The sequence below is a fragment of the Cibotium barometz genome, chromosome 51 (assembly GCF_041138505.1).
Source record: "Cibotium barometz isolate CiBa-2024 chromosome 51, ASM4113850v1, whole genome shotgun sequence".
NCBI lineage: Eukaryota > Viridiplantae > Streptophyta > Polypodiopsida > Cyatheales > Cibotiaceae > Cibotium > Cibotium barometz.
The window spans coordinates 11,225,498-11,245,500 of NC_141096.1; the positions used below are offsets into that span (position 1 = coordinate 11,225,498).

Here is a 20,003-nt window from a genome sequence, read left to right on the forward strand (position 1 = left end):
AGAGAGAGAGTGAGAAGTGCTGGAATTTCAGTATATACTATGTACAAAAAAGGTACAGATCTTTGCAGCCATGGGCTGCCTTCATAAAAAGGTTCCTAACCCTAAATTCTGTCCCCTATGGGACCTCCTATTGACTCACACCCCTAGTGGGTGGAATGATCAATGCTATGAGCACTTGATGCCTTTTATAGGCTTCTTGGACAAGGTAGGAGCTGGCCGACTGCTGGTCGGCCAGTTCTGAATTTATTAAATGTTTTTTCACTCAGCCGACTTGGGTATCTTGTCTTGCCTTCATGCGCCTTGCTTCCTGGTTCAGCCGACAGCTCCTGTCCTCAGCCGACTGCTCCCTGGTGCTTCTCCAAGTCCAACCTGTCCACTACTGCATCTTGTGCTCCACAGTCTGACTCTATCTGGTTCCTAGTCTTTATCTGCTTGCCTCTTCTGGATCTAGCCCTAGAAATGTCCATGGCATCTGTGATGCACATGACATCCCCCTCTGCTAAACTTGATGACGGGAATCCAACCTGCTCTTGGATGACTGTCATCATCCCAATCCTGTTCTGAAGTCCCTCTGTCATCATCCATCCCTGGCAAACCTTTTTCTCTGAAAATCCGGTCTGTTCTCCAAACCACTCTGTCTCTGATGAAGATCTATGCATCTGGTCTTCCTCTAGTCCACCATCCATTCCTACCCTGACTCTGAACACCGTCTTGGTCTTCGTTCCTGGAAGTGAGTCTGGCACTCTCACATCACCCTTGGAGGATCAACCTCCCTTGGGACCGTTCCCTTAGAACCATTTGGCTCACGGAACTGCTATCCCCATCTGGCACTGTGGAACACCACCAACAAACCTCCTGGGAGTTCTTCCCGATCTGTGTTCCCGCCTTGGGCTTCGAATCCGTGTACTTTCTTGTACCTTGGACCTGTACACCATCATCTGGGACTGAATCAGTGTTTAGCTTTGCTGAGCCTGATGCTCTGATACCAATGTAACGCGCGGAAGCTGTGGGTAGTCTTCTTTCAGCCCTAAACACTCTTGAAGACCTTCTGATGCAAAAACGCACCATGATGCAAAAACGCAGGTAGAGAGAGAGTAGAGAGAGAGAGTGAGAAGTGCTGGAATTTCAGTATATACTATGTACAAAAAAGGTACAGATCTTTGCAGCCATGGGCTGCCTTCATAAAAAGGTTCCTAACCCTAAATTCTGTCCCCTATGGGACCTCCTATTGACTCACACCCCTAGTGGGTGGAATGATCAATGCTATGAGCACTTGATGCCTTTTATAGGCTTCTTGGACAAGGTAGGAGCTGGCCGACTGCTGGTCGGCCAGTTCTGAATTTATTAAATGTTTTTTCACTCAGCCGACTTGGGTATCTTGTCTTGCCTTCATGCGCCTTGCTTCCTGGTTCAGCCGACAGCTCCTGTCCTCAGCCGACTGCTCCCTGGTGCTTCTCCAAGTCCAACCTGTCCACTACTGCATCTAGTGCTCCACAGTCTGACTCTATCTGGTTCCTAGTCTTTATCTGCTTGCCTCTTCTGGATCTAGCCCTAGAAATGTCCATGGCATCTGTGATGCACATGACAGGGCAAGTCACATAACTCCCAAGTACCGTTTTTGTCAATGGAGTACAACTCCGAATGCATGGCTGCCACCCAATTGTCATCCTCCAATGCATCAACATGAGAAATGGGTTCCTCATTACAAGCGGTGGCAACAAGAGCTGTATCCACATAATGTGAAGATGCATGGCGAGAAGCAGCACGTGTACGACTTGGCATAAATGTAGACTGTTTGCTATCATGCATAAGAAAAGTTGAATCTCTGCTGTCATACACTGAGCAACAATGGTCAGAAAACTGAACCTTAAACCCAAATAATGCAAGGACTGAAACAGAAATGAGATTCTTCTTAATGCCTGGTACATATAAAGTGTCACAAAGAGTAAAGCTACCCCGTTACATGCTGTTGGCTCCACATTGCCAATGCCTTTAATGAAGTAAGAGGCATCATTGGCACACATAACTATGCCACCTGGAGGTGAATCCTGTAAATTGGTAAATAGATCTCTGCAAGAAGTGATGTGCTTAGAAGCACCACTGTCAAAGAACCAATCTCCAGCTGAGATAGACATACAAGAAACAGGCAAACTGCATGTAATCACTAATGCATATCCCTCATGAGCAAAGTTAGCCTCTTCTTTAGTGTCCACAGTAGCAGCCAAACCATGCTGCTTCTTTTTCTTTTCACTCTCAATGCGCTTCCTACATTCCTCAATAAGATGGCTAGGTTTTCTGCAGTGGCGAACGTAGATCTGACGCAGCGAAAGGTGGTGGCGGCAGTTTTGATGGCGACTGCAAGGCGGCGAAACCCTAAGGGCAACTGAGGGTAGTCAAAACCCTAACCCTAAAGTGCTCTAATACCAATGTTGGGTATGGGAGAAGAGGCCTGCACACACACACACACAAGTGCAAGAGAGAAGAACTAGTGAAGCTCAAGAGTGTTGGAAAAGATGTACTCAATAATAATGAAATGAAAGTACAATGTGAGTACATAAAGTAGCCTAGGGCAAAGTGCCCAACACACATAAGTGTGTTCACACGGGGAAAAAATTTGTGTCTAGTCACAGGAAAAAGTACCCGTGAGTAAGCTGTGTTCACACCTGAACTAGTCGGGAGTGGTCATGACCGACAGATTGGACTTGAGCTTTCCCGTGGGGCTGTTGAGCTCATTCATGTAGACACCTTTGAAGACTCATTGGGACGCATGATTGTGGACAGGTCGAAACCCTAACCCTAAACTAGGTGGGCGAAACCCTAACCCTAAAGTGCTCTCATACCAATGTTGGGTATGGGAGAAGAGGCCTGCACACACACACACACACACACAAGTGCAAGAGAGAAGAACTAGTGAAACTCAAGAGTGTTGGAAAAGATGTACTCAATAATAATGAAATGAAAGTACAATGTGAGTACATAAAGTAGCCTCTGGCAAAGTGCCCAACACACATAAGTGTGTTCACACGGGGAAAAACCTGTGTCCAGTCACAGGGAAAAAGTGCCCGTGAGTAAGCTGTGTTCACACCTGAACTAGCCGGGAGTGGTCATAACCGACAGATTGGACTTGAGCTTTCCCGTGGGGCTGTTGAGCTCATTCATGCAGACACCTTTGAAGACTCATTGGGACGCATGATTGTGGATCTTGCGGTATCTGCAGGGTACGAAGGATCTTGGGCTCTTTTATGACACTAGAGGGGGAACGACGAAACGCGTTAGACTTCAAGGTTGGAGTGACTTAGATTGGGGAGGAGATCCAGACACGAGGAGATCTACACCAAGCTACGGATTTACCCTTGACTCAGGAGCTATTTCATGGGCAGCGAGAGGCAGCCAACCATTGCCTTGTCTTCTATAGAGGCAGAGTATCGGGCTACTTGTGCTGCTGCTTGCGAGGTTGTGTGGCTGCGGAGGTTGCCTGGTGAGATTGGGTTTCCATAGAAGGAACCCCATGGTCATCCAGTGCGATAACCAGAGATGTATAGCTATTACATTGCTCGACGGAGAACAATGCGGCAAACCTCTTCACGAAGTCTCTACCTCAGGCTAAGCTCCGGTAGCACTCCAGCTCACTAGGGTTGGTTCCACTTCCAGGCGCTGAGAGGGGGTGTTAGTAGTCATCTCTTGTCTGTAAAAAGTGAGGGCCTTTGTTTAGCCACAAGTCTGGCTTTGTGTTTGTCCACCGACCCAGCTGACGTATACTTGGTCTTAAAGACCCATTAGGCACCAATGATAGACCGTTTCGACGGCCTCGGAACTAACTCCCAAGTGTTATTCTTCTCTATGGCATCCAATTCCACCTACATGGCTTTCCTCCAAGTATCTTGTGCAAGGGCTTCCTTGACGGAAGTGGGCTCTTTGTCCCACATGATACGAGACATCAAAGCATAGTTTACCTATAAAAGCTCCGTTGAGTGACTTTTGTCACGAACTCTATGCGATCTTCGAGGTATGTCCTCTGTGGTCCATTCGAAGGGAAGCTCCGTAACACCTGACTCCCGAAGGGTGTCTACCAACCACCTGGGTACTCCAACACAACGCGGAGCCTCCTGCTATTGCAGGGGCTCATCTCGAGCGGTACTGCAGTCGTCAGAGAACGGTTGAGGATATGGACAGTCGTAGCCACAGCCTCTCCCCAAAGTGGACGAGGAAGATCACGATGCTCCAACATCGTTCTCCACCACAATCCTGTTCTTACACTCAACTACTCCATTCTCTGACAGCAAACTTGTATTTGCCAACTCCCGCTTGATGTCATGTTCCGCACAAAACCGCACAAATGCATTGGAAGAAAATTCTCCTCCTGTGTCAGCCCTAAGAGTCTTTATCTGCAAGCCAGACTCTTTCTCCGCCATCACATGCCACTCCTTGAACCAAGCAAAAGCTTGGTCCTTCTGTGAAAGAAAATAAACCCAAGAGAATCTGCTACAATCATCAACAAGCAGCATGAAGTACAAAGAACCTCCCAAGGATGGCATCTGCATAGATCTACACAAGTCAGTGTGTACACTCCAAAGGTTTCGAAGCCCGCCTGGAAGCCTGCTTCGGAAAGATTCCTTGTGCTGCTTACCACAAATGCAAGAACTATAGCGTCCTTGCCTGCTACCAACATCTGGCAAGCCAACCACCATCTCGTCCCGGAAAGCTCGCTAAAGCGCATCCACATTCAAGTGGCCAAACCGAAAGTGCCACAAGTCACCAATCTGAGAAACTGTCAATGACGAGAGTGCTGAGAGTTTGTACATACCATTCTCCACGCCGCCTTCCCAAACAACTTGGCCAGTTTTGCGGTCTCGTAGAGCAACAGAATGCTCCTCAAACTCCACCTGGAAGCCAGTCTTGCAAACCTCATGCACTGACAGCAAATGAAAACCAAGTGCGAGGACGTAAAGAACACAAGAGGAATGCTTCCCCCCTCTGCCATCGGGAATGATCTCCATCCGGCCCTCAGTGTGAATCAGTATGGTGGAATTGTCGCCAATGAAAATGCAACCTAACTGCCATTTCAGATCTTGAAAGAAGTCACGAGAAGGAGTCATGTGCCTGGAAGCACCACTATCAAGAATCCATTCCTAAGTATCCTTGGCCATGAAGCCGACTCCCTCCTCGCTCAAAGAAGATGAAGCATCGATGTCCAACATCTCCAAGTACACGAAGGCTGGAGTCTTTGCAGCTAAAGCTGAAGAATCGGCACTCTTTCCTAGTCCACTTGGGACACTTTCTTCAATAGTGGCCTTTCTCGCCACAATCACTACATGTCCTCTCGGCGTTCAATTTCTCTCGCTCTGAATCGGGCTTCTTCTCAGAAGACTTCTCGATGAAGACTTCCCTTTGCCCTTGTTGTTATGGCCTTTCGACCGTTGGCCAGTCAAGGCCTCAGAACCTCCGCCCTGTGAAGGGTTCGTGAATCACTCTTCTTGGTCCAAGACCATGGGCACAAGCTCCTCCCATGTGATGGTGCTAAGCCTGCCACTGGTGATCAAAGAGGAGTACTAAGAGTACTAAGAGAGCAAGTGTGACAACAACGTTATGGCCATATCCTCTAACGATATCTCTTTCCCGGCCTGGAGAACCTCCTGCTGAAGAGCCTGCAACTTGTTGATGTGCTCCCGCATCGTCGACGACTTTGCAAGATTCATCACCTGCATCTGAACTTCCAAGGAGATCCTCTTCATGGGTGATACCCTGTTGTAGAGAGAAGCCAAATGCTGCCAAATCCCTCTGGCCAACGTCATATGCTTTATGTGATCGATCACCTATGGTGTGCCATTGAGGAAGATGAAAGAACAGACTCGGGTATTAACACGATCCCATAACTGTGCATGTGCCTCCCGTTCCTTCGGAATAGAGGGTAACACCCCACCTTCCAACTCCGGCCGTGGAACCCCAACAACGATGAAATCAACCAAGTCATAGGACTCCAAAACAAACTCCATCATTACCTTCCATATGCCGTAGTTCCCGTCAAACTGGCGGTCCACCGGGAATGTGGGGAGTATCGGGATCTTCACGTGCTTCTCAACCATCTCAAGCAAATCTGCCATCTCAAGGGTTCACAAGGTCTTGTGAAGGGAGGGTGGGTGGGAAAAAAGGAGAAGAGGAGGCTGCAAATAGAATGCAAGGTGGCTGTCCAACGGACCCGATCTCCAAGTCCCGTACAGCCAAAACAGTCTCCAATGAGCACCTCAATCAGCAAACCCTCGATGTCCCACTGTCTCCAAGCTTCAAGCCACCTGGGACTCTAATACCATGTCAGAATGCACAGCAGCAAAGAAGACAACTGCTGTAGAGAGAAATACACAGATGAAAGAGAGAGAGAAGCTTGTGTAACTCTATTATATACACCAATAAAATCCCGGAATACTAGAAGTATGGGGGCAACCCACAACAGAGGCCCTGACATAGTGTACAGACAGGAGATGACTGCTAATAACAAATGCCACATCCATCATGACGGCCACACTTGAGGAAGAGAAGTGTCGCCAATCTAGGGCTCTACATGTGCGAGTAACAGGCTTGCAAGTGGGCAACTCACCAAAAGAGGACGGTGAGACTTTATGTAGACAAATGGGTCTCACTGACACCCCTTTTGTAGATGCTTGGCGAGCCGGGAAGGACTTGACGAGGGAGAGGCCTCTCCTCCTCAAGTTCACAGATACAGAGTCCCGTTTGGCTTTCTTGAAGAAGACGGCCACCCTCCGAACCACCCAAATATACCTTGGAGATGACCTCATCCTCCTACACGTGGAACACAAGAAAGTCGGGATGGTTCAGGTTATGGAAGCCTGCAAAGCAAGAAAATGGGTCGTGGGTAAACACGGATAAACGCCCCTACTCCCATCCTCAATGCATCTATGGTCTCATAGGCCCCGCACTGTCATGTTGGAATTGCAATGAAACTCTATGGTCAGACACAGGAGGCTTCACAGAGACTTACACAGACAGGGATATTATCTTCTACACAGAAACGTATCAAAGTCCTGAGAGAGGGCTACCCAAAGTGGAGGGTTATACATGGGAATCAGCTTTCAGAGGACAACACGCACCACCGAGGGGGGGGGGGCGTGGCTCGGGAGGAGTGGCATGCTTGTTTTGCCCTCATTTGAGAGGCATGCTCACAATGGTTAGACACGATGAGGAGGCTCATTTTATGTGGATGCAATTAGCCAGGCCTGGCTTGAGAGTGATGCATATTGCAATATGCTACTTCCCACCAAAGAAATCAAAATATGCATGGAGGTTGACAGAGAAAGGGGAGACTCCCTATGCGCCATTATTTGCCTTCATTGCAGAGTTCTCCTAGCAAGGAGAGGTCCTCCTATTAGGAGACTTTAATGCACGGACAAAAGGGGGAACAAGTGCAGACATATGACTTCCAGGGAGATGCCATTATGTTGTCAGAAATTGACTTGGCTGAGATGGGCCTCCAGAGGGCCAACCAGGATATGGGGAATGCAACATCATATGGTAGACACTTCTTGGAGATGGGGGCTATGCATGAGCTGGTTATATATAATGGGTTATCCAAATGGCCGCAGATGGCCAGCCTTGCATCTTTTCCGCATGGGGGAGGCACTAGTACGGTGGATTACCTCATGGGATCTCCCGCTCTTATACCACACATCTCAGACTTTACCATCCCTCCTCCCCCCATACTAGCTAACCACGCATTACTTTCTTTCACAATCGCATGCCCCATCTTACCGCCCACACCCACACCCCCTATCACCACCTTCACCCAGATTCATTTCCATCATGATCTTGACCACATCTATGAGGACCACCTTGTTAGAAGTCATCTCCTGTCTAGTTTTATACACCAGGTCCTTTGTTGTGGGTGTGCCGCCCTTATGAGGTGTTTTATCATTTTTCCTCACTCCCCGTATTTTTTCCCTGTTTTTCCATTTTTTCCAATGGTGTGGAGGGATGCCAGAGGTTGGCAGGAGCACTGAGTGGCTGGCCGACTGGCCCATCAGCAGACATGTGACTGGCCGACTGCCCAACAGCAGTCGTGAACCTCTGTACTGCTGGCCGACTGGATGTATGCAGTCGTGGGCTTCATTGTTGCTGGCCAACTGCTCATGCAGTCGTGGAGGGCCACCAGTGCTGGCCGACTGGTATATGGGGCCATATAAATAGGCCCCCAGTCCCCATACCACTTGTGTATCACACTCCGGGATCTTCTTGTGTATATAGAGCAGAGTTACACGCCTCTATCTCTCTCTCTCTTGTGCTGTATTTTTTCTGCATGCGTTTTGCTCTTGTGTTCCCAGATCTGGTCATCATCTCCGCTGCGTATTCTGACATGGTATCAGAGCCTAGGCTCTAGATAGTTCTTGGGATTTGTGTGAGCAAGAGGGGGACCATTGTGTTGCTGATTGGTGGACCGTACGGGACTGTTCGGGAAGAGGAGAAGCAAGAGGACGGCGGGCTGATTTGCTGGACAGCCACTTGCAGGTTTTAGTTCTTCTTTGTTCCCACCCTTTTCAGAGTACATCCCCGCAATGGCAGATCTGTTTGAGATGGCCGAGAGGCATGTGAAGATCCCGACACTCCCCACGTTCCCGGTGGACCGTCAGTTAGACGGGAGCAGCTACGACATATGGAAGGTTATGATGGAATCTGTTCTGGAGTCTTATGACCTCGCTGATTTCGTCGTCGTTGGAGTTCCACGGCCGGAAGTTGAGGAAGGGGAGTTACCGTCGACCCGAAAGGACCGGGAGGCTCAGACACAGATGTGGGATCGTGTCAACGCCAGGGTCCGTTCGTTTATCTTTCTCAACTGCACACCGCAGGTAATCAATCATGTAAAGCATATGACGCTGGCCAGAGGTATATGGCAGCATTTGGCCTCTCTTTACAACAAGGTATCGCCCACGAAGAGGATTTCCTTGGAAGTACAGATGCGGGTTATGAACCCTGCAAAGTCGTCAACGATGCAAGAGCATATTAACAAGCTGCAAGCTCTTCAGCAGGAAGTTCTTCAGGTTGGGAAGAAGATATCGTCAGAGGACATGGCCATAACGTTGCTATCACATTTGCCCTCTTCGTACTCAGCATTTTACTCGTCTTTGATTACCAGTGGGGCAGGCTCAGCACCATCACGTGGGAGGAGCTTGTGCCCATGATCCTGGACCAGGAGGAACGATTCACGAACCCTCCTCAGGGTGGACGTTCGGAGGCCTTAACTGGCCAACGGTCGAAAGGCCGTAACACGGGCAAAGGGAAGGCTTCATCGGAGAAGTCTTCTAAGAAGAAGTCCGTTACTGACCGCGAGAAACTAAAGGCAAAGAGGACCTGTAATGATTGTGGCGAGAAAGGCCACTATTGGAGGCAGTGTCCCAAGCGGAAGACCGAGAATGGTGAAGATTCCTCAGCAGCAATCATGAAGACTCCGGCTTTTGTGCACTTGGAGGTGGTGGACACCGATGTTTCATTTTCTTCAGGTAGGGAGCAGATTGGAGGATTCTCCGCAACGGATACTCGGGAGTGGATTCTAGACAATGGTGCTTCCAGGCACATGACTCCTTCCCATTCCGGTTTACAGAATCTCTGCAAGCTTTCTGGTCACATTCTTACTGGGGATACATCCACTATCCCAGTTCACAGTGAGGGCAGGATGGAGATAGTTCCCGATGGCAGAGGGAGGAAGCATTCCTCCTAAGTGTTGTATGTTCCGGCACTTGGTTTTCATCTGTTGTCAGTGCATCAGGTTTGCAGACTGGCGTACGGGTGGAGTTTGATGAGCATTTTGTTGCTCTCCGAGACAAAGCAACAGGCCAAGTGGTTTGGGAAGGCGGAGTGGAGAATGGAGTTTACAAGCTTTCAGCACTCTCTCTCCCAGGTCCTCAGGTTTGTGATAGGTGGCACTCTGGTAATGGTCACTTAAGTGTGGATACGCTGCAGGTGCAGGCTTTCCGGGACCAGATGGTGGATAGCTTGACAGTAGATGGCAGCAGTTGGCAGGAACCCTCCAGTACTGATGTTGGTGGTTCTTGTGTTCGTCAGTCAGAGGAAACTGAACAGGTCACTTATGCTCTGATGTCTCGTCGTACAAATGTCACACATCCCTAGGCCTACATCATCTTATCTCTTTGATTCCCCAAATGTCAATAGGGCTCTTAAAAAGCTGCATAATGAGAGAGCAAATGTCACGATTGTGACTTAGTTCATTATACACAGTCTCCTCATGGTTACAGATACTGAAGTGACATGATTACAGAGGACCCCTACACTCGGATGGTCACGACTATTCGCTCTAGAGACATACCTCTTCATCAAGAGCCACACTCCTTCGACGACTGGTCACACCCCTTCGCTCTAGGGTTGCAGCTCTTCATCCAATGGTTGCAGCTATTCGTCCAAAGGATGTGTCTCTTCGCCTAGAGTCATGACTATTGGTCATGGGATGTGTCTTTTCATTCGTGTCTCTTGGACTCCTATATAAGGAGCCTGTTGTATCACAATTTCAATCAATCAATCAAACATCTGTGTTCAAGTTTACTTTCAGTTTCAGTCTTAAATACACAGACAGTGGATGAAATACTAAGTAATAACAGTAATCCTCACAGTGGTATCAGAGCAAATTTTTTTTCCTACCCGTGGGTTGTGAAGCCCTCACCCTCTCCGCGGCACTCCCTCATCCACCTCTCCTCTCAGTGTTGTATGGAAGAAGCAGAGCGATGGTGGACTTGGCGTGAATCCTTGCTCGCAGTAATGTAAACAAGTACACAAGGTCTCACACCCATATACACGTATTGTGCGTATAGCAGAGAGGGACCCCCTGCTGTATTTCCGGAATACCCTCCCTCCCTGCTGACCGGTGGCGTTCGCAACATGGCAGGAACTGCCCCCTTCGCTGCTGAATTTGGAGCCCCCCCCCCCCTCTCTTCGCCTTGTTTGCTGCCAGCGTGCCTCTTGATTGCTAAGAGTGGCTGCCGGTTGTGAGCCTCCTTAATACATGCAGCGACTGCTGGTGGCACACTGTTCGAAGAGGCGCACCCTCCAGTCGGCGATGTGATCCAGCCTTCGAAGCGGCGCATCCTTCCAGTCGGCGAAGCGTCAACCTTTCAACAACAAAAAAAAAAACAATACATTACATTAATACGTGCATTGCCACGTGGATCTTTTAAAAAAAAACCCCAAACAAACCCAACCGGCGGGCGTAACTCGCTGGGCGTGCGCTGGGCGTCCGTTTGGGATTTGTTGGTGTGAACAGCCGCCTTGGGCGATTCGGAAACCACCAGCGACCGGCCACCCGCCAGCGCAAGGAAATCCGCCAGCGAGGAACAGCAGCCGACCAGCGCGCACATTTTAAAAAAAAGGGCCAACGGCAGCATGTGGCTTCATCTGCGAATTCTGCCAGCCACTTCCCAGGTTCGCTCTCTCTCCTCCAGCGCTGGCCCATCTGCAAGCACCATCCTGCGCGCGCAATGGCAGACGAAGTTTTCGATGTGCCAGTTCCGTATCTCTCGTATGTAGACGAGGTTCCCAAAGACGAACTGCCGACGGATCCTCTCCCCTCACAGGAGATTATTGTCATCCCGGATTCACCCCTGTCTGAGCCAAAGGTGATCATTATTCCCGATTCCCCGAACCAGTTCCTGCACCAGTTCCAATTCCTACACCACAGGCAGCACATTTACCCCAGGAATATCTGAGTGCCGGATAGATGCGGTGAACACTGTTATGATCAAGAGATTGTCTCCATATTGATGGCTATAAACAAATCCTTGGAGCAGCAAAATGCACAGCAACAAGCTGCATTCCAGCGGTTTGAAGCCATGATCCATCAACAACCAAAAGCTCGTATCGATGAGCTTCAACATGTTTCTCAACAAATATTCTCTCACCCTAAGCATGGTTATTCAGAGCCAACCAGACACAAAGTATCTTCGTGCGAGCAACGCAAGCCTCAGCATGGATATTCTTGGAAATGTTACAGTTCTAAACAACCAACTTCTTATTGGAATCATCAGCAACAGAAGCAACAACATGAAGCTTCCAAAGGATCACATCTTGGAAAGAAATCAGCCATATCAAGATGGGCTTACTTAGTGGCACGTGTGTCCGACCCTAGTCGAGTACTCGGTCGTGAACGCCGCGACGTTGGACAAGTTTCCCCTCGCGAGCAATGCCCTACATTCAAGTCCTTGCAAGCTCTTGGTGGCAGTGTTGAAGACTTACTCATTCTCACGTTGTGCAAGAGGATCCTTGAGAGGTCTAACAGGCACAAACAACCTCAACCTCCCCCTTCTACATTGGAAGCCTTAATACCTGCTGAGATAACTGAAGATTCAGAAGATTCTTGTACATGTGTGACAAATACAATGTCCACAACTCCTTTTCTTGCCGTGACCCAGGCAGAAGCGATACCCTCGTCACCGCCCGTGCAAAACGGAGTCTTTGTCTCTGACCAGCTACCTGACGCCATGGTGAATGATGATTCTTCTTCAAAAATGAAGACTCTAGTCCTTACCCTCAGCGGTGCAAATGAATCTTTGGACATAACTTGTCCCGAGAACAACTCTCTAAGCAAAGAAAAGCATATGGAAGATATTTCTTCTTCATCTACGACAACACTTGAAGCCTTTTGTGTTCCAGAAAAATCAATGGAATCCCTTTCAGACATCCAACAGGTGGTTGTCACCTCTCAGCCGGAAAGCGTGGTGACACAATCAGATAATTTACCAATAGTTTCACTTGAAGCAGATAAAGATTCAATCTTTTCTTGGACAAAGCTCGAAGTTACCAATGATGTTAACAAAAGAGTTACAGATATGATTCTCATGCTTTTGGTAAAGATGAGACAAGTTGCAGATGCAGTTAATATTCAGTTTGGTATATACAAGATTGTTATGGTCAACAATAATGCCATGACATGGGATCTAGCAGCTAGAGCTTTGGATGCAAAAGCAATTCAATCACTTCCCTTCTTCCAGAGTCTCAACAACTACCCCTGGGTTTTATTTTAAATGGGAGGGAATGTCACGATTGTGACTTAGTTCATTATACACAGTCTCCTCATGGTTACAAATACTGAAGTGACATGATTACAGAGGACCCCTACACTCGGATGGTCACGACTATTCGCTCTAGAGACATACCTCTTCATCAAGAGCCACACTCCTTCGACGACTGGTCACACCCCTTCGCTCTAGGGTTGCAACTCTTCATCCAATGGTTGCAGCTATTCGTCCAAAGGATGTGTCTCTTCGCCTAGAGTCATGACTATTGGTCATGGGATGTGTCTTTTCATTCGTGTCTCTTGGACTCCTATATAAGGAGCCTGTTGTATCACAATTTCAATCAATCAATCAAACATCTGTGTTCAAGTTTACTTTCAGTTTCAGTCTTAAATACACAGATAGTGGCTGAAATACTAAGTAATAACAGTAATCCTCTCGGGAGATATCTACGCGCGGAACATTTTGCCCACGGGCACCATGTATTGGCTCCCATTCTTGCCAGTCTTTTGAACAGAGCACTCTGTGAAGGCTTCCCACCCTCCTAGACTACCAACACCATTGTCCCCATCCACAAAGCAGGAGATCCCACGGACCCAGGTAACTACAGGACTATCATGATTGGTCACACAATGGCCAAAATCTATGGGGCAGTACTAGAGGACATGATGAGCTCTATGGCAGAGAGGATGGGAAACAGAGCATCAGCAGGCTTCAGGAGAAACTTCTCCACGCTGGACCTGTCAGAATGCGCAACGGAAGACTAACGCACGTAGGAGACGCATCACCATCGAGCACCACGAACACCCCCAACGGGCACTACAGCATTCCTCCACCGGGCTCCCATCTCCCGGTGAGCTGCCTCCCAAAACACCGGCCAGAGGAGATGACTATGACAAGGTGCCACTCTAGCCTATATATGGCTCTTCAACTTCCCATGCTTCCACTTATGGGATAATCCAAGGCACCTTCTAGCCATAGATCACACGCTCGAAATCGCCAACCTTCCAAGAACCTCCCTCGATTCGAGCTCCGCAAGCCATCGAGGCGCGAGGGGGTCGCCCAGGACCACCCTGATGCTTCGTGAAAGAAGCGTCGAAAGTAACTTTAAATTCCCGAAAATCAAATTTAGTCACAAAATCTTCGAAAAGATAGCCATCGGCGGCCTGTGGAGCTCGCAGGTCTTTGTGTTCGAGAGCGGGTTCCAACTCTGAAGCTTGGGTCGACATCTCGAAATGGGAAAGTGAGAGAAAAGCTTGGCTGGAAGCAAGAGATGGTGCAAGAGAACTTGAGGAGACGTGTGGCTAGAAGGCCACTCTAGGCGTATTTTATAAGCCACCCATAAACCGTGAAAAGCCACACTAAAAAAACCACTTTGCCTTCGGGGTTTTTTTTTTTACAAAACGTAGCTTTTTATGTGTGTTAGTATGCTACGTGTTTTTTTTTGTGGTTTCGCTACGTTTTGTAAAAAAACGTAAGGTTCGAAATAAAACAGAAAGTAACCTGACGGTTTAAAAAAACGTGGGCTAAGAAAAGCGAGGGCCACCTGTCGACTGTCGGGTTGTGGTCTTAGAAAGGGTCGCTATAGACAGCATGTGAAAAGTGTTTTTTTTTTTGGCAAGGAAAGAAGCATGACAGACCTGTATGAATCAGCGAGAGAAAGAGAGAGGGAGAGAAAGCTGTAGACTGTCGGCTGTGCATGAGAAACAGGCAGCCAGGTCCGTAGTGCGTGCAGTCAGGCAAACAGCGAACAGCCGGGTGACGTCTTTTCCCTTTGCTGTTGTTCGCATGTGCCGGCAGTCGACGAGTGGCCCTGACATTCCAACATATATAGCACCCTACTATGCTGGTCAGCCTGTTATAGCGCTATCGGCCAATACTGAGGAGTAACTGATTGCACTTGGCCGATTTTTTCCAATGTTGTGGCACTTGCGCTGGTCCAGATGGCTGCACCTGCAGCCCAACTGCCCTACAAGCGGCTGCCCCAACTGCTGATCTACAAGTACCATAGGTGACATGTGTCACATTTGAAGCCTCCCAACTAAAGGTTGATGCAGTCTCTAAATCCTTGCCTGTTCATCATACCAAGGGATATCTTCTTCTTTTTTTGTCTGTGGACAAGCATGGACAAATTACCCCATTCTAATATAGTCTTTAAAACCTAAACTGAGCCCATGCATCTTCCCAGTAGACGCAGACCTCAGTGTTGACCACTTATTATGCCCCTAGGGTAATACAGCACTTATGGTGCTGCATGGTAACTCGTGGTCTCCAATTACTTTTTTACATTGCATACTGTACAAGTTATTTTGGCTAAAAACCTGATGAAAATTCCTGTTTGAAAAAGTAAGTTGAAAGACTATGAAAAAGGCCCCTACTTCTATACAAATTCTATCTTGAAATTAGGAAAAAATGTCTTTTACATACAGAGTCATTAGAGGCATTGCTGCACAAATAAGTGAGCACGCCCTAGATACGCTGCGTGGAGGTGGAGTCATCCCATCAGCTATACCAGAACTCCTTACAAGTTCAAAATACTCTCGGGTTGCTATCAAAACCACTGCAGCAGTACATGCAGTGAACCACCAACCACCCGCAACCACTGCTCCACCCGTGCAAATGCCAATCCCAGTACCAAAAACAACTCTGTTCAGCATCTGGCTTTTCTGTTGATAAGGCTGCTGCTGCTTGTTGCTTCCCTTAGCATCTCCTTTGCCTCCCTCATCACTAGACTTTTGGTTACCTCCATCTACAACTTCATATGCTTTGACCTCTTCGCCACCACACACTTGCTCTTTGTTTGCATGTTCAGAAGCCCCCTACACAAAACTGTAACGTGAATTAGGCAGAAATACTCACCCAGTTGAGAAACATGGATCTGAAGAAGAGCCACAGCAATTGGCCAGGCTCCTTGTCCTTCTTACGCATCTACCTGCAGTGCTCAAAACATGGCCATATATTTTGAAACTCAAAAAGTGATACCTCTGCATCGTTTGCCTCCTGGACTTGTCCAACGTCAGGAGTTGCAACTCTGCATGCATAGCTCCGGGGTTTTCGACCTTCATACCTGCTGATACCACTCCAAGAGAGTCCTCTGTAAGCACTAAAAAGGGGCCAGAAGTTGTGGTGCCACAGTCTTTGATGTGGCCTCAAGGGTAAGAAAAAAGAGGAAGGCCTAAGCATTGATTTTGGACAAACAAGAAGAGGATGAGAGATTGAAGCGGAGAAGCCTCCATCAAAAACAGCTGCACAACAAGACTCAGGACGGGTGCTATGGCGAGAGGAAGGAGATGGAGGTGTGAAAGAGCTGCAGAGGTAAGACGGCAGCGCCCTCTCCAAGGCATGGATGTGTGTTTGTGATGTACTCATCCCTGTAATCAGATCAAACCTCTACACTTTTGCTTCTGAAGAGCTCTATACATACCCTAATTTCCTATACGTCTGAAGGCTTCCATGCTCTACTTGCTCATTGGACCTTTCCCTTTCCTTTGATTGAAGGCATGTCGATATACCCTGGGCATCAAGGCTGTCCTCCCGGATTTTTACATGGACAATCAGAAACTAGAAAAAGGGTAGAAGAGGGAGACCTGGATCACCCTAGCTTGATTGCAAATGAAACCCTAGTGCACCACTGCTCTGCAACCTTGCAACCCTAGCGTTCTAGAAACCCTAAAACCCTGGCCTTTCTGTACAATGAAAGGGTACGTTGATGCCGGAGAGACCCAAGCGCACCATGGTAATGGCTCTGATGCAAGGAGAAGATGCTGTTTCTCCTTGAGTAACGACTGAAACCCTAAAACACCATTGCTCTGTGACAAATCGATTGGCGCTTCAATTTTGAAACCCTGAGCACGCCATCGCTGACGATAGATTTCTACCTTTGTTTCCTCTCTGGCACACAAGAGAATTGCTTACGCAAAGTTAAACTAAATGTACCAACTCACTATCTGTCGCTATCCACACACGAGGGTTAATTTTTCACAAAAATTGTGAAAAAAAAAAATCGAAATCAAAAAATTAATTAATCACCCAAAAAAAAAATTTGGGGTGCTTCTTGATGTCCATAGTCCAAAGGTCCTCACATCGGTGACCCGTCCTCACAAGCAAGCCTATGGGAGAGTTCTAGCAGAGAGAGCTATCATCTAGTACGCTCTCATTACTAGACATGCAACCAACATGCGCTGCTCTAATCGAGCATGAGGGGGGGAATCACACAAACAAGAGAGAGAGACCACCTCATTCTCTAATCATAAGAGGCACACCCTTTTGTGTTGCACTATAGTCGACTTCTCAACTTCTGAGACAACACGGAGAGAGAGAGAGAGAGAGCTAGGGCTATGTGTGTGATCCCTTAAGAGACCTACGCCATCTGTGGGAACTTTGGTGGTCAATTGCACCTAAACCAAAGAGGAAGGAAACCTACAACATAATGGATAGAGAAAGGGACACATTTGACCTACATTGCTAACATACATACACATATAATGATAGTGTCTTGCATGCATGCTACACAAGCATGCAATATCCCCAAGAACACGAAATGCTTTTGTTTTTATAAATAATCACTATCAAAAAATGACATATAAAATGCATATTTCTGGTTAATTAATTATTTCAACCCAATGTAGGAGGCATAAACTAACTTAATGGTTTGCACTCAAAGGCATTTATGAGCTTCTTATTGCTCATTTCACACCTTTTTCCTCTAAGAATGCAATATGTATGGCTTATCTAAGAGCTTATCTAATTGGCCTAAAGAAGCATGACCCCACGGGGAAAGGTGATTAATAGCAACCTCCATCATCGTCTTGCATGGAGTGGAACCCAATAAAAAGGGAGAGATACCCTTGGTAAGAGACACAATGAGTGCATGTTCACAAAAAGAGAACAACAATTCATGCCATTGGTGAAAACCTTCAACTTGAGATTAAGAACTTCAAATTTTCCCAAGGTTTAAATGGAAGTCATAACTGATCAGTTGAACCTCTGTGATCTCTCTTCATATTATCAAGTTTTGTTCTAAATCTGATAATTTTTCGAGGGTTTGAAAGAAAGTCATAGAAGCTAATCAGTTGAACCTTCATGATCTCTCTTCATATTATCAAATTTTGGTCTAAATCTAACAATTTTTAGAGTGAAATTTACATTTGTGTACAATGCTACAATTTCTTCCAACCATAACTTACTACCATAAAGCAGTGGACCTTGTTGAATAATGCCCTATGCTTCTCAATATGAGGGTTTTTTTCAATCAAAAGCTATAGAAAGCTTTTAATTGTCATATTAGTGTGAAAATTATGTGGACTTTAAAGTGAAACCCCTTCCATTATTTTTGTAGTATTCATAAGAAAGACCCCTTTCATTATTGTTTTTCTAATAGACTACTTCCATATTCATAAAAAATAAGCATTGGTTTCATATGCCTAAATGTGATGAGAACATGTAAATTGCTTAGTTATGTGAGAGTATGGTGTGGTTGATTAATTTGAATATTATATTGATTGAAGAGTACTTTAGAGTAGTACACACATCTCTATCTCTATATTATCTTAAGGAAGAGTTCCACAAAGCTACCACATGGCAAAAATTTGGAGGTTCGAGAAGGGGAGGAGGAGGTTTTGGTAGAATTTGAGTTTGGAGTCTTTGAATTTGGAGTCTCAAAAGATGTGCAAAGCAGGGGTTGCCCACTAGTGCCAAGAAAAAGGAGGGGAAAAATAGTATGCACTTTAGAGTGGTGGAAAAATAAATAAGCACATGGGTCTAAGAAAAAGGAGGGGAAAAATAGTACGCACATGTGATTTGGTACTTAGCATAAGAATAGAGAAGTGCTTCTCAAATTGAGAGTACTAGTACAAAATTGGATGTGCCTTGCGACAATGCTATACTTTTAACCTCAATTTAATAATTACTACTCTAAGATTCTTGATAGCTCTTTTTTTAATTATGTTGTAATGGCTTTGATAATGAAGATGTTTCAATAATAATTTTAGTAATAAAACTATTCCAAAACATAAGTATAGGTCACTTTTTGAGAAATTGCTCACAAGGACTTGTGTAATTGACCTATCTTAGTATTTTTAAGTACCCACTCGACTAAATTTTGTTTTTGTATACAACAAGGGAATCAAATACAAAGTTTAGTTTTGTTAAATGAGTGTCTATCTAAGTACACATGATCTTTAGCTAAGACTCATTTGAAAGGAATCCTTTTTCTTGACTCGATGCATATTTATGAAAAATTTTATTGCAAAAGACTCCACATGTGCTTACTTGGCCATCGCGTTGCATGATTGAAAAATTAAGACGTAAGACTTTTATATGTGATAATTAAGTGGGATATGTTATTAGATTAATCATTAATAACTTTTAGATGTGATAATTAAGTGGCATATGATATTAGATTAATCATTAATGAGTGTCCACTATTCTTCTTTTGTATTCTTAAGTTTTAGTGAGTTTGAGATGAGACGATGAGAAGATTCTTGCAATTAATAAACTTGCATGACTCATATACTCATGGAAAAAACTCTTATTTTTTCTTGCAATTAATGCACTTGCATGACTCATATACTCATGGAAAAAACTCTTATTTTTTCTTGCAATTAATGCACTTGCATGACTCTTATGTTTTCTTGTATTATGTAGAATGAGTCTATGAGGTTTTAAAGGACCAAGACAACCAAGGAGAGGATAGATGAGTTGTTGGCAAGTTTTGGCATTTTCAATAGTACATTCATTAAGAGTGTAAGTTTCTAGGTTAGAGTAGAAATCCAAGAGTTCCAAAAAACCATCCAATCGTGGGGATAGCCCTCTAGTCATGGACTGGGTGGTTGGGTGGTTGCTAAACTTTTATGGTGAGTGGAGGTGCGAGAGCTCTTGAATCGAAGTAGCATCCATTGTACACACTTGAAATAACAGAGTGAAATAAGCTAAAAACAAGTACATGAAGACTTAAAAATGCTTGCTTACTTAATTTCTTCA

At 46.2% G+C, this 20,003-nt stretch overlaps 1 protein-coding gene across 1 annotated transcript in view; it reads right to left on the reverse strand.

Annotated features, from left to right (window-relative positions):
- Window positions 1-16,945, reverse strand: part of LOC147609317 (phosphatidate cytidylyltransferase 4, chloroplastic-like) — a 34,183-nt gene extending 17,238 nt beyond the window's left edge. Inside the window, exons 1-2 of the mRNA XM_086787404.1 lie at window positions 16,005-16,945; window positions 15,450-15,841 (exon numbers count right to left, since the gene is read on the reverse strand). Coding sequence (XP_086643530.1) covers window positions 15,450-15,841; window positions 16,005-16,391 — 779 coding nt within the window. The 5' untranslated portion in view covers window positions 16,392-16,945. The remainder of the gene's footprint in view (window positions 1-15,449; window positions 15,842-16,004) is intronic.
- Window positions 16,946-20,003: the final 3,058 nt, after the last annotated feature.